The 12,116-nt window shown below is 39.2% G+C and overlaps 1 protein-coding gene across 1 annotated transcript in view; it reads left to right on the forward strand.

Moving 5' to 3' along the window:
- COP1 (COP1 E3 ubiquitin ligase) overlaps positions 1-12,116 on the forward strand; it is a 125,694-nt gene that overhangs the window by 3,894 nt on the left and 109,684 nt on the right. Inside the window, exons 2-6 of the mRNA XM_063165413.1 lie at positions 3,299-3,358; positions 4,854-4,951; positions 6,283-6,359; positions 8,719-8,838; positions 10,812-10,880. Of these exons, the coding sequence (XP_063021483.1) occupies positions 3,299-3,358; positions 4,854-4,951; positions 6,283-6,359; positions 8,719-8,838; positions 10,812-10,880 (424 nt within the window). The remainder of the gene's footprint in view (positions 1-3,298; positions 3,359-4,853; positions 4,952-6,282; positions 6,360-8,718; positions 8,839-10,811; positions 10,881-12,116) is intronic.

Genomic DNA, 12,116 nt, shown 5'->3' on the forward strand with positions numbered 1-12,116 from the left:
GGCACAAATGGTGGATGGGAGGGGGGTGTTGCATGCTGATCTGGAGTTCAGCACCCAGTACCACAGCTCAGCTGTGGGAAGGGCTGTGTGCCACCTGGGCTTCCAGGTTCATGGCTTTTTAAAACCAGTTCTTTCCTCAGCTGGTTACCTGTTAATCCAGGCATGGGCTGAGTGTAGTCATTCCCGTTTTTGTGGTCTGGAAAGCAATTTTAGTAAGGAATATTACAAATTTGCCCTGAAGTCACAAACTAAAAACACAGCAAGCTGTTGGCATACCATGTACCAGGAGTTTTACTACCTGTTGTTACATTAGAGCTTCACAGTGAGTAGATAGTACCAGTAGTGATCTTTAACCCTGCCACCTTCCATGGGAAGGACAGAGCCTGCAGAAGTTCTGGTCTCTGATTAGACCAGAAAGGAGCTGAATAGGAGGCAGGCACTATAGTAAAACTTGTTTGCTGTTGAAGTGTGTTTAAATATCATAGTGACCACTTCAGCCAGGTGTTTGTGGAGCAGTAGGGTGACATTAGCACTCTTGAGAGGTGCCTGGAAAACAACTGGTAAAACTTAGAGCCATGAACTTGATTAAGGTAGATGTTTAAAATGTTTGAGGTCTGCCCTGCAGGGAAAGAATGGTAAACCTTTGCCGTGCTGGATTAAAAATAGTGTTTATTAGGTACTGATGCCTTATTTCCCAGAGATCAGTGACATTTTTGACTTGCAGAAGTTGTTTGCATCGTTTTAACCTGATTGCTGCTTAAGACAAGTAGAGAATCAGCTGCCTCATGCACAGAAGCCTTGATTGCACCAGGCTTGTGCTTCCCAGCTGCAGTTACACTACAAACTGTAACATGTCGCAAGTTCCCATCCCTCCACTTCTTTCTTAACTTTCCCTTTGTGTTAGATTAGCTTCAAACAACTGTTGCATAGCAACTTTCACGTGTTGCAGTCAGCTTGGCTTCAGTATGTATTAAAATATATCAATCTTGTTTCCACTTGTAAATCAGGGAGCATTTCAGGGGAAACAGTTCTTAATGGAACCTTCAGTACCTTTAATGATGTCCCTGGTACTGAATAGCTCTATTTGTTGGCTCTGATTGCTTTTTCTCAACTGTTTTGGCTCTGTCACTTCTCCTGTCAAACTGGTATGAAGGAGTAGTTTGGGAACAGTGATCTCGTGTGGCTGGCATGTTAGGAGGTAATCTTCCTGTTTTAGCTCTAATTTGTGATGTTCTCCTGCAGACAGGGGAGCGTTACAGCCTTGTTGATTGCTGCAGGAGCATCACCTCTGGCCCTGTGGGGAATAGCAGTTTCTGGCATGACACAAAGCATAGACATCAGTGTGAATAGAAGGTCAAGCAGTTGAACTGTTCACCACCAGTGCCAGTAGGGAGAAACTACAATTAGATACTCATCTAACCCTAAGTCTTAGACTTGCTCTTTTCAAGTCCAGCTAACAGAATTCAGAGGTGCCTTATCCTTCTTCTCCTAATAATCAGCCCGTGCTGGCTGAGTTTGTGATTTACTCTGACTAAACAGTGCCTTGAAACTAAATAACTTGAAAAAAGTGACCTGGACTCCTGAAGTTGGTGCTACTCAAGGCAAGTGTAGAAAAAGGTCTGTCAGGGTGGAAGAGGAACAGGTGTGTATTAATTATTTTTGAGGCCTCTTTTGAGATGGCTCAGTTGGTTCAGAGAGTAGCGTTCTGGTTTGATTTGTTTCCCTTTATGTTGTGTTTATACTGGTGATTTGATGGATTATTTAGGACAACCTGGCTTGTATGTTAGGCTGGACAAACCTTTCATGACAGCTGTGTTTTCCAGTATAGTGATTCAGAGCAGGGGCCACAGCTTCATCTCTGTGTGCTTAAAAAGTATTTAAGGTGTCTCCTCTCTCCTGTTTTTGTTGAGATTTCTTTTCTAATGGGGTAACAACTGTACTTATATAGAGTATACATTAGCAAACTCTAAAATAGATTACAGAATGGGGAATGCCTTCTGTGGAGATGCTCCCCTCCCCTGCTCAGACAAACATTGCTTTTTTCAGTCTGATCTGAGCTTTGGATGCAGAAAAGATTCCTGCTTCGCAGAAGTTGTTAACAGTTTATTAACAGCTCCTTCGGTGAGAACTGTCTTGTTGGCAGAAGGTGGGAGGAGGCTGTTTATGAAGAAAACAAGTGCTGGTGAAAGCCTCTCGGAACTGAGATTGGTGTGGACTTGAGGGAGTGAGAGGGGAGCGTTTGGGTCTCTGTAAGGCAGTGAAAACAAGCTGAAGCTTGTTGACCCAGCTGATCCATGTGTTATGTGCAGAATTGTGACGTTGCTGCCCGTGGCATCTTGCTGGATAGCTTGCCAAGACCTGGAGATGATTTGTGACAGCAAATCCCACCAGTTAGCAGGGAGAGCAGCCACAGGAGTCACTGGAAGTATGATGGATGCAGCTTTCCTCTTCTTTCATTTGTGTTTCATTTTCCTTTCAAACATGTCACAGACAGAGGAGCCAGATTTCTTCCCATCTCACTGGATTCCTGTCTCCTGTTGTGCTCAGGTTCCTGTGGAGCACTGCTTGCTCACACATCCTTCTCTTCACGTCCCTGCTTGGTTCTTGGTGATCCCTCACAGAGAGCTGGCTGTGCTCTGGTCACTAACTCGTTATTCCACCTTTCCCACTTTGGCTTGGTCTCACCTGCTGCCTGTTGGTTTCATCCTGCTCTCCTGCAGCCTCAACCCTGGCAGTGCTCTGCAGGCACACCCCCTCGTTTGCACCTTCTCCACCCATTTATTAGTCCTTGTTCTCATGACATCATTGCTATTGCTGATCTGCTCTGCCTCTTTGTGCCACTTTTAAAAATTATAGATAGCTATTGTCTGAAAAAAAAAGGAGAGACTAGTTTTGGTATCATTTATATACTCATTGTCTATTCCTGTAAAAAAAGCCAGTTATTTTTTACTTTTTGTTTGAACCCTAGTTCAGATAGTGTGAAGGTTTTCCTGCAACGTTGCTTGTTGAAGATCCTCTGGCTTTGGGTTGTCTGCAGGTGTTAAAAGCTTAAGGGTGAACACTTACTGGTTTCTAATTGTAGCAAGCTACAGTATCATTCAGAGTTCAAAGAACTGTGGATTGCCCTTTTGATCTTTATACTGCTTGGTTGCTGTTGCATTAGTATGTCCTTTCAATTTGCATACAGGAGATTATTACCTAAGCATAATTAAGTGGTTGCTTTGACTTAATAATACTTTTCTTCATATTTTAACGTAGAAAAGACATCTTTCTGATTTTTGTTTTGCTTTGTTTCCAGCCCCATCTGTTTTGATATGATTGAAGAGGCCTACATGACGAAATGTGGACACAGCTTCTGGTAATATTTGGCTTCTTGTATTAGAAAAAATGTCCATCTCTTACAGCATTTGTAAGAGATTTGTAACACAGGCATGTGTTGCTGTGATACCCTTTCATTCTGAGTTTGTTTCTTTTCTGTCTTTTGTCCCTACACTGAAGAAGGAGGTTGAAATAAATTTTTAAAAGATGGGTACCTGTTAGATTAAAAAGAAAAAAAATCCAAGTATCTTTAAGAAGTAGTGCTGTGCCACCATATTTCCTCTGTAAATAAATAGAATGTTCATAAGCTGCTGGTAACACCCACTATCCAGAGTCAGAGCAGTTTAATTTATCTCTATTGGCATCACCTCTTTAGAGGTGTTGAGAGCAGTGTTGGCAGCTCCTCCTTGCCTTTGTGCAAGACTGTGCACTGTTTGAAGTGGCTTGCACATTGTGCATTGCAATTATTTTAGACCTTGTGAGAGAGGATGTGCTTCAGGCTTTGCTGTTGTGTTGAATTGGCTTGGCCCCATTCACTTTTCAGTGTGTTATCTCTGGGTGCCATGAGGAGCACATCTTCCATGGAGAAGTGCAAGAACCCTCTAGGGGCACTTCTGGAGCCACTTGTAGTTCTCATCTCCTCTAGGGATTGGTACAAATGTTGAACCATGATGTCCTATAGTGTCCTGTCTATGTTATACTCTTATGGTGCCTGCTAATTAGAAATAAACCTTGTAAGAAGTGGTATTATAGTAGTATAAAGTACTTTCTCAGGCAGCAGATTCAGGTAAATTTCAGAAGAGCTTTGATTTGCAACAGGTGAGATAGCAGCGGACTTTGTGCCCTCTGTGGAAACACTTTATCCCTGTGACCTGTAACTTTTTAGAGTGCCAAGATGAGAAACATTGTAATACTTTTATTAGGAGTGGAGTGATGTTATATCTGATGTCTCTATCAGGCTCTGACTTCAAGCAGGCTCTTTTAAACCTGATGCTAAAGTGCATCTTCTTATTCTTCTGTCCCCCAATTCAAGAGTGAGCACCTCTGAAGCCACTGATAGTAAGAAAAGCAGTTGTGGGGGGAAATAGAAGAAGTTGGTGAAGGTGTTTCCTCTGCTCAATTACCTAAAATGCTTTTAATGTTGATTGCTAAGTATTCAGCTAATCTAGAAGAGTTGCTTTTGAGTAATTCAATCTGTTTGCTACCTCTGCCTGTGGAAGTGGTGGGGGAGCATGAATCTGAGATGGTGTTGTGGCTGGAGTATCCACATTGCAGTAATCCTCAGGGAAATAAGAGTGAAGTACTTGACTAAATTTTGTAATCCTTGCCAGAAACCTTTGCTTTCTGCTGTAGCACACTCTGAGTTCAAACACTGGAACATTTTGACTCCACTGTAGGTTCTTGGCAGCACAGCTGTTAGCTGGCAACACAAACAATGCACCTTGTCTAAGGCTGATATTATTTACCTTGTGCTTATGTTTTGTTCCTTCGTGTGGGCTCACTTGTTTTGTTTCTTGTTTTTTGTTTTTGAACAGCTATAAATGTATTCACCAGAGCCTGGAGGACAATAACAGATGTCCCAAATGCAACTATGTTGTGGACAACATAGATCATCTTTATCCCAACTTCTTAGGTGAGCTTTAGGCTTACTTGCATGAGAAACATCTTAGTTGTTAAGGAAGGAAGGCACTTGTAAATTTGTCCTGTAAATTACAGTCTTCTGGATGTTGAACATAAAATCCAAGTATCAGCCCCTTGGTTGTCATTTTTATATGAAAAAGGTTAGTGCTATAAATTGTTAATACTGCACTGCCTCCAGCAGTTCTGTGTGCTTAGTGACAGTAGTGAGATTAACTTGCTGCTGTTTCCATACTGTGAAAAGCAAAGCTGTTTTTCTTATGGCTAGAGATGTGAATCTCTTTACTTTTATTTTCTTGCACTCTTGTCTGCCTAGTAATAAAGGACATGGCCTGTTTACAAAGCTTGGACACTGAAAGGGTGGAGGCTGTGTTAGATACTGTGCTCTTTTGGCTGCAGTAGTGAGGCTCACGTGATGGATGTAGGTGTAAATCAGATACAGAGAAAATATTCATATATGTACCTATATGCAATCCTAACTGCCTCTTAAAGAGGGGGTACATGTTGCTGGGTGAAAATCCACTTTAAAACTTAGTTTTGTGGAGAAAAGATTCAAGGAAACACATTGCAGTGTGAATTACCAAATTAGAGCAAATGTTGATTTCGTGTGCTGAGATAGCAATTTAATAATAAATATCTGGAAAGCCACAGTAGCCAAGGAATGCTTCAGCAGTGGGCATCCTGATTTAGACCTAATAATGTTGTGCTGGAGATTGTGCTGAGGCAGGTCTTGGAGTGCATGTTGGGCCAAAGAGTGTTTGCACACTTCTGTGTCCAGGGATTTGAGGTATGTGTTGGAGGGGGAAGAGCTTGTGTGTATATGTGTACAAAGGATTGAAGTTATCTTTCTCTTTGCATTCTCTAGATTGGTGAAAATTAAATTATAGCAAAAGTATATCTTTAGAAATGCACATGAAAATTCAAGGAAAAAGTTGTTCTATTCAGCTGTGCTTTTTTTTTTTTTGGCCTATAATAGAACATTACCTGATTTATCTCCCTCATACTCTTTTGTGATATACTTTTGCCTTGGAGTTGAAAAACTTTCTCAGGGAACCATGGGTGTTTAGAAAAAGGAACTGAATCAATTTGGAGAATGTGTAGGCATTGCATTTGTTGATGATTTCTAAAAAGTATTTATATATGTTACAGAAAACCTCCACAGAATAAATTGGTAAGAAAAAAAGTGGAGACATCTTCTACTGTTTTAATTACTGAAAAACATCTTACAGTGGAATTAGTAACTAAAGTAAATACATTGAGGTAGTCTTACATACTGTTTTGGTGAACTTTAAATAAATATCTTTGATATCTTTTTTTTTTTTTTAGTTAATGAATTAATTCTTAAACAGAAGCAAAGATCTGAGGAGAAAAGACTCAAACTGGACCATTCAGTGAGTAGCACCGTATGTTCCAACTTTTTTACTTTATATTTATTTAATGATTCTGTGCAGCATTTGTAATTACATGGCTTAACTGAGAAGAGATTGCACTGCTAAGCTGATGCTTTAACTTGCTTTAAGAGGGAATAATACCAATATCACTGGCAGTAGATCCCTTCTACCTTGTTAACTGCCATTCTTCCTCCAGCAATATGTGCAGAGAGAAGCTGTGTTAGCATAGGCAAGTGTCCTTTGATGTATTGCATATAACCTGGGAAACTGCCCATGGAAGTACACTTGTTTAAAGGTAATAATTTTCCTTGAGTGTTGGAAATTACAGCTACAATGAGAGCAGTGAATGATTAGAAGTGCCATGGGCTTGTCTGATCACATGTGAGGAGCTGTGTTCTATCAGGAAACTGCAGGAATGCTGATACCAACCACAAGAGGGAGAAAGATACGTTTGGAGTCTGGTGTTGTGGTTCAGATGCCACAAAAAACTGCCTGGTTATCTTCTAGACTTGCTTCATGTCACAGAGTCAGAGGATCTGTATCCTCAGTTCATCAGGACCTCTCTACAGCACCTGTGGATGCTCTTGTGCATTAAGATCAAAAAGAATATATGACATGAGCCAAAAAACTTTCATGCTTGACCTGCTATGTCTGACGTCCTTGTCTTTTGTAATTCATAAATAAGATCGCAAAATAATATTAAAAACCACGGAGTACCTGTTTCTAAAAGCTTATATTAAAGTGGTATTAATTTAAGGGCTGTGTTGCAGAAGCTGGTGCTGTCAGTGTTTGCAAAGAGCATTCTTTAAAGATTCATTTGTTTGCTCACAGTAAGTTTTATATTCATTATAAAATATGTATATATCATGTTTAATATAAAATATGCATAAACCAGATATGGTTTGAAGTGCACACAACTGACCTGAAGGCATATACAGTAGCTTCTTGGAAATTGGTTTTACCCTTTAAAAGCTCTGCTTGTAGATGCACCTATTTTTGATAATTATCAATAAGTGGACAATCTACCATGACTTCATGCCCAAAACAGTGGTGTGTCTACCTTTTGGAAGCAAATAAAAATACACACATCTAAAAAAGAGTAATGTTGCTTCTGTGTCCCTTCTTTAATGTGCCTTTTATTACTTTTGGTGTTAGGGGAAGTCATCCAAGACACATTGCAGCAAATGCAATAGTCATGGTCTCATTAAGAAATCATGTTAAGGCATGTTTGAACATTTGAGTAGTTTAGCAGTAGCACAATTAACTAGTGCATTAGTCTGTTAAAATGTGTCTCAAATCTTGTTCACTTGCTTAAAAACCATGGGTTTTTCCCCAGTTACTCCAGATTGAAATTGACTTTTTGGCTGAATAGTTTCCATAGGTTCTGTTGAGCACTGTATGAAAATTGTGCATTCTATATGGATATTATATATTTTATTTTTCTTAATGTACTTAATAGAAAAAGGCTACAGCCCTTGAAACTATCTGATTTAGACTGGATGGTATTTCTAGTTCTTGCCAATTTAAATAAATTGATTTAGTGTCATAGCTTTTTTAGGACAGGATTTTTTAGTCCAGTTTTGTTTCTTAGGTGTTCTTTAGACGTCTCAGCTGTTCCTGTTGGTTCCTGAAGCTTTTTGATGTAAAGCTGTGCTGGCATTAACCTATTATTCTGATTTTCCTGTGCTTAAAGATACCTTTTTTATTGATAAGAAGAGGAGAAATGAGCCTTCAGGGAAGAATGGGCTGTATAGTAGTATTTTGGTTCTCTGAGGAGTCCCCCACAGCTCCAAGCAGTTTAAATGAGATCAACCTGATGAGCTCCATCTTCTTCCCAGCTTTCACATTTCCCTTACACTTAGGACGAGTAATCTGAAAGGTGACAGGAGGAAAAATAAGCTGATACTACCCTCTTTGATTTGAGTTTAGCATGAGGGTTATGCCTATTACTTGATCTTAAAAAAATTAAAAGGTATTGGTGCATAACAGTATTTCAGATGTAATCCAGCTAAGCTTGGATAAATGTGAAGGGTTTTTTTTTTCCTCTCCAAAGAAGCATGTTCTCAGAAGCTGGGGCACAAATCAGATAAAATTGTTGCTGTGAAATAATCTTTTCCCAGCAGCAGCAGCAAATATGCTTTCATGAAGCACAAATATATTCCAAATAAGATAAGAAGTTCCACAGTAGGTCAGAGGAGCCATATCCTTCACACATGGCAGAATTGGGCATCTCAGTGCATGAAAACTGGGTTGCAGTTTTACAGAGATGAAATATTGCTGTGTTGCTTTTAATAGCTGTTGTTGGATGGCTTATGCAGCCCTGGATGGCTTGGACTCACCATCTCTTCCACATCTCTTGTTCTCTTTTTAGAATGGCCACAGGTGGCAGATAATTCAAGATTTGTTGGGAACTGATCAAGACAATCTTGACTTAGCCAATGTCAACCTGATGCTGGAGCTGCTGGTGCAAAAGAAGAAGCAGTTGGAAGCAGTAAGAAGTTTCTCTTTTTTAAATGAACACTGTGTATTTACAAGTTGTTTTTTTTTCTTTTGATACCTTTTCCTGGAAGCAAGATTCTGTTGGTGAATTAATTGCTTAGTATTTTCTTTTGTGTTTTGGTGTTTAAAAGGTGGCTGTTTTGCTGACCTTTGTAGTGAAGTAACATCTCAGCTGTGATGCCCGTAACATGCTTATAATGCTGTTGCTGGCAGGCTTGTATAAACAAGTAGGGAAAACAGAAAAGGATAAGAGAAAATGATTCATAGGACACAGACAAGCACGTGAAGAAGTTTGCTAATTGTCTGTTGCACAAGTAAATGTCAGATCTTTCTTAGTAATAAGGATGAACAAGTCCAGAATATAGATTAAAGAATTAACACAGTGAGCATGTGAAAAGGATCACACCCTTTAGTTTCTGCTGGAACACTTAGAATCTGAATGACCACCTTTCCTGAAGGCTTTTTCAGTATTTAATGTTTGAAAGAAAAGTTCAGATGTCTTGTTTATGAAGCTGGTTTGAAGATTTAGCCAATATGAAGCAAGCTGTTCCTATGGTTTGACTGAAATGTGGTTGATTTGGGTTTGTTCTCTGTGTGTTTGGCCATTCCATGCTGTTCATTTCAAGTGATCATTTTCAAGTTATGTGAACCAGACCTTAAAATCAGACTGGATTATTACAGTATTTGACCCAGTGAACTTTGAATAGAAGGGTGGATTTTGACAATGCTTTAAAACATGTGAGTGAAAGTTGTATTGGGAATATCTTAATTATACACTCTTAAAGAATCAATATTTACAACTTGTGGTTCTGATGGAAAGAAAGTAACCCCAAAATATGCTTGACTGTTATGTTGCCTTATTGCATGGGGACTTGTAAATATGTTTTTGTGGTTCAGTGAAGTTTTGGTAGGGAAAAAGAGAATAAAACTTTTTTCCTCTGTGTACCTTTTAGTATGATTTGTGACAGATCTGAAGCAAAGAAGGCATATGACTGTTTAAGTATTTCTGAGTATGAATATCTTCTAAGGATGCTAAGCCTAAAAAGTGAAATCACACCTGACATTTAAAGAATAATTTAAAAGCATTTTTCTTGTCTAGCTTTACTTACTTCACACTTATTATCAGATCATGGGGAGTAAAAAATAACTGTAGAAAAATAGTGGTTTTTGCATTCAATGTCTTTACCTTCCCTGTCCCCTCCTCCTTTCCTGGATTTTGTGTGCTCCTATATCTTGATCCCTTTTAAATGTATGTTCACAATCCTTTAATAATAAATATTTTGATAAGTGGTGAAAATAACTTGGAATGCTGTGATATGATTAGGGCTATATTAATGCTGTTATATAGGTCTTAGTTATTTTTACTCTTATGGTTCTCTTCATCTTGCCCTGTCAAGTTCTTGGGTGAAAATACGATGCAGATGGCTGAGATAAAAAACCTGGTATGAAAAATATATAGGGATGGTTTAGTTTCATCAGTGACTTTATTGTTGCCTTTCACTCTGGAGAAATCTTCAGCAGTAACTTCTACATAAGCATAAATGTAAATTTTGGGAAAAGTGTTTTTTTTATATAAATACTTAATCCTTTAGTATGTTGATCCATGAGGTGGATGCTAAGGATCTTCCAAGGTAGAAGGACAGTCTATGAGGAACCTGTATCCCAAAATCTATTTCAGATGCAGTAGCCAAAGAAAAAAGAAGCATTTCAACTTATTATTAAGAACTGTTACAATGACTGTTGCCTTCACATAAAAACTCATTGTGAACCAAACAGAACTTTAAGACTTGTGAGATAAAGTAAAACTAAAAAAACATTTTAAAAATCCTCCTTAAGCTATTTTCCTCTTGGTAACCTCTAAATGAAAGTAGGTTGTGTGCTGTATGGATTTCTGTGTGTAAAATGAGTGTTTGTTTCTCTTGATGTACATGGAAGAGTTACACTTCCTTATTTGCTGTGTTACAGGAGTCCCATGCTGCCCAATTGCAGATCCTTATGGAATTCCTTAAAGTTGCCAGGAGAAACAAACGAGAGGTAACTTGTTTTGTGTTTCAGTTGGTGAAGTGTTGTGTGCTGCTTTCTCCTAGTGCATTTCTGGTGAAGTGATGTGTCAGCCTGGCATTATTTCTGCAAAGAATAACTCAAGGCGTGTTGGGGGAAATCTCAGGCAGCGGACACATGGGTTTGAAGGGAAATTAATCTCTTTATGTATGACAGCTTCAATTTTTAATCATTTGCCTTCTCATCTCAAGCTAGTGAAGCATGTGGGAATACAGAGACTCCTTGGTGTAAATGAACATCAATTTCTTGAAAGAAGATTGTTTTCCCAAAACAAAAAAATATCAACGATTGGGATGGAGTGAAAATATTTTCACTACCAAGTTTTTCCTTTAGTTTATCAAATAGCATGACTAATATGGGGACATAAAAGAATTAATATTCTGTGCTTTTTCCTTGTTTGTCCTAAAATGAGTGTCTCAAGGAATATGAGAGGGTTCTGTAATCAGATACACATGGTTTGGGACTCTTCTTTTATAAGGTTATGCAGTGCATAAACCCTGATACCACAAATAGTCCAGAAACCTAGAAAAATGATCATGAAAACAGTAGAAGGATGAGCTCTTGTGGTCCACGGTTTCTGAGAAAAGATGTAAAGAGCATAAGACCCAGCAGTGTGACTGTAATTTCAAACTTGAAATCATGTATGGGTGTAAGAAGCCTTGTCCAGAATGGATTGAGGGTCTGGTTATGGAGTCATTCCAAAGCAAGTCTGGAGTCTGTCCACCAACAGATATCCATGGCCAAAACCAGCAAGGGTTGTGGAAAGTGCAGAGAAGGGCAGGAGAGCTGGTGAAGGGTCTGGAAAAGATCTTATAAGGAGCAGCTCAGAGAGCTGGGGTTGTTTAGTGTGGAGAAAAGGAGGCTTAGTGGGGATCTCATTGCTCTCTCTAACTGCCTGACAGGAGGTTGTAGTGGGGGGAGTCAGGCTCTTCTGCCATGTCTCAGGTGAAAAGATGAGGGGAAATGACCTCAAGCTGCACCAGGAGAGGTTCAGATTAGATACTAGAAAAAATTGTTTTCACTGAAAGAGTGGTCAGGTATTGGAGTAAATTGCCCAGGGAGCTGGTGGAGTCACAGTCTATAGACATGTCCAAGAGGCATCTGGATATGGATTGGGGGATATGGTTTAGGAGTTAGTATGGTGGTGGTTGGACTAGATCATCTTGAAGGTCTCTTTCAACCTTGATTCAGTGAGTTTCAGTACCTGGG

The sequence above is a fragment of the Melospiza melodia genome, chromosome 11 (assembly GCF_035770615.1).
Source record: "Melospiza melodia melodia isolate bMelMel2 chromosome 11, bMelMel2.pri, whole genome shotgun sequence".
Taxonomy (NCBI): domain Eukaryota; kingdom Metazoa; phylum Chordata; class Aves; order Passeriformes; family Passerellidae; genus Melospiza; species Melospiza melodia.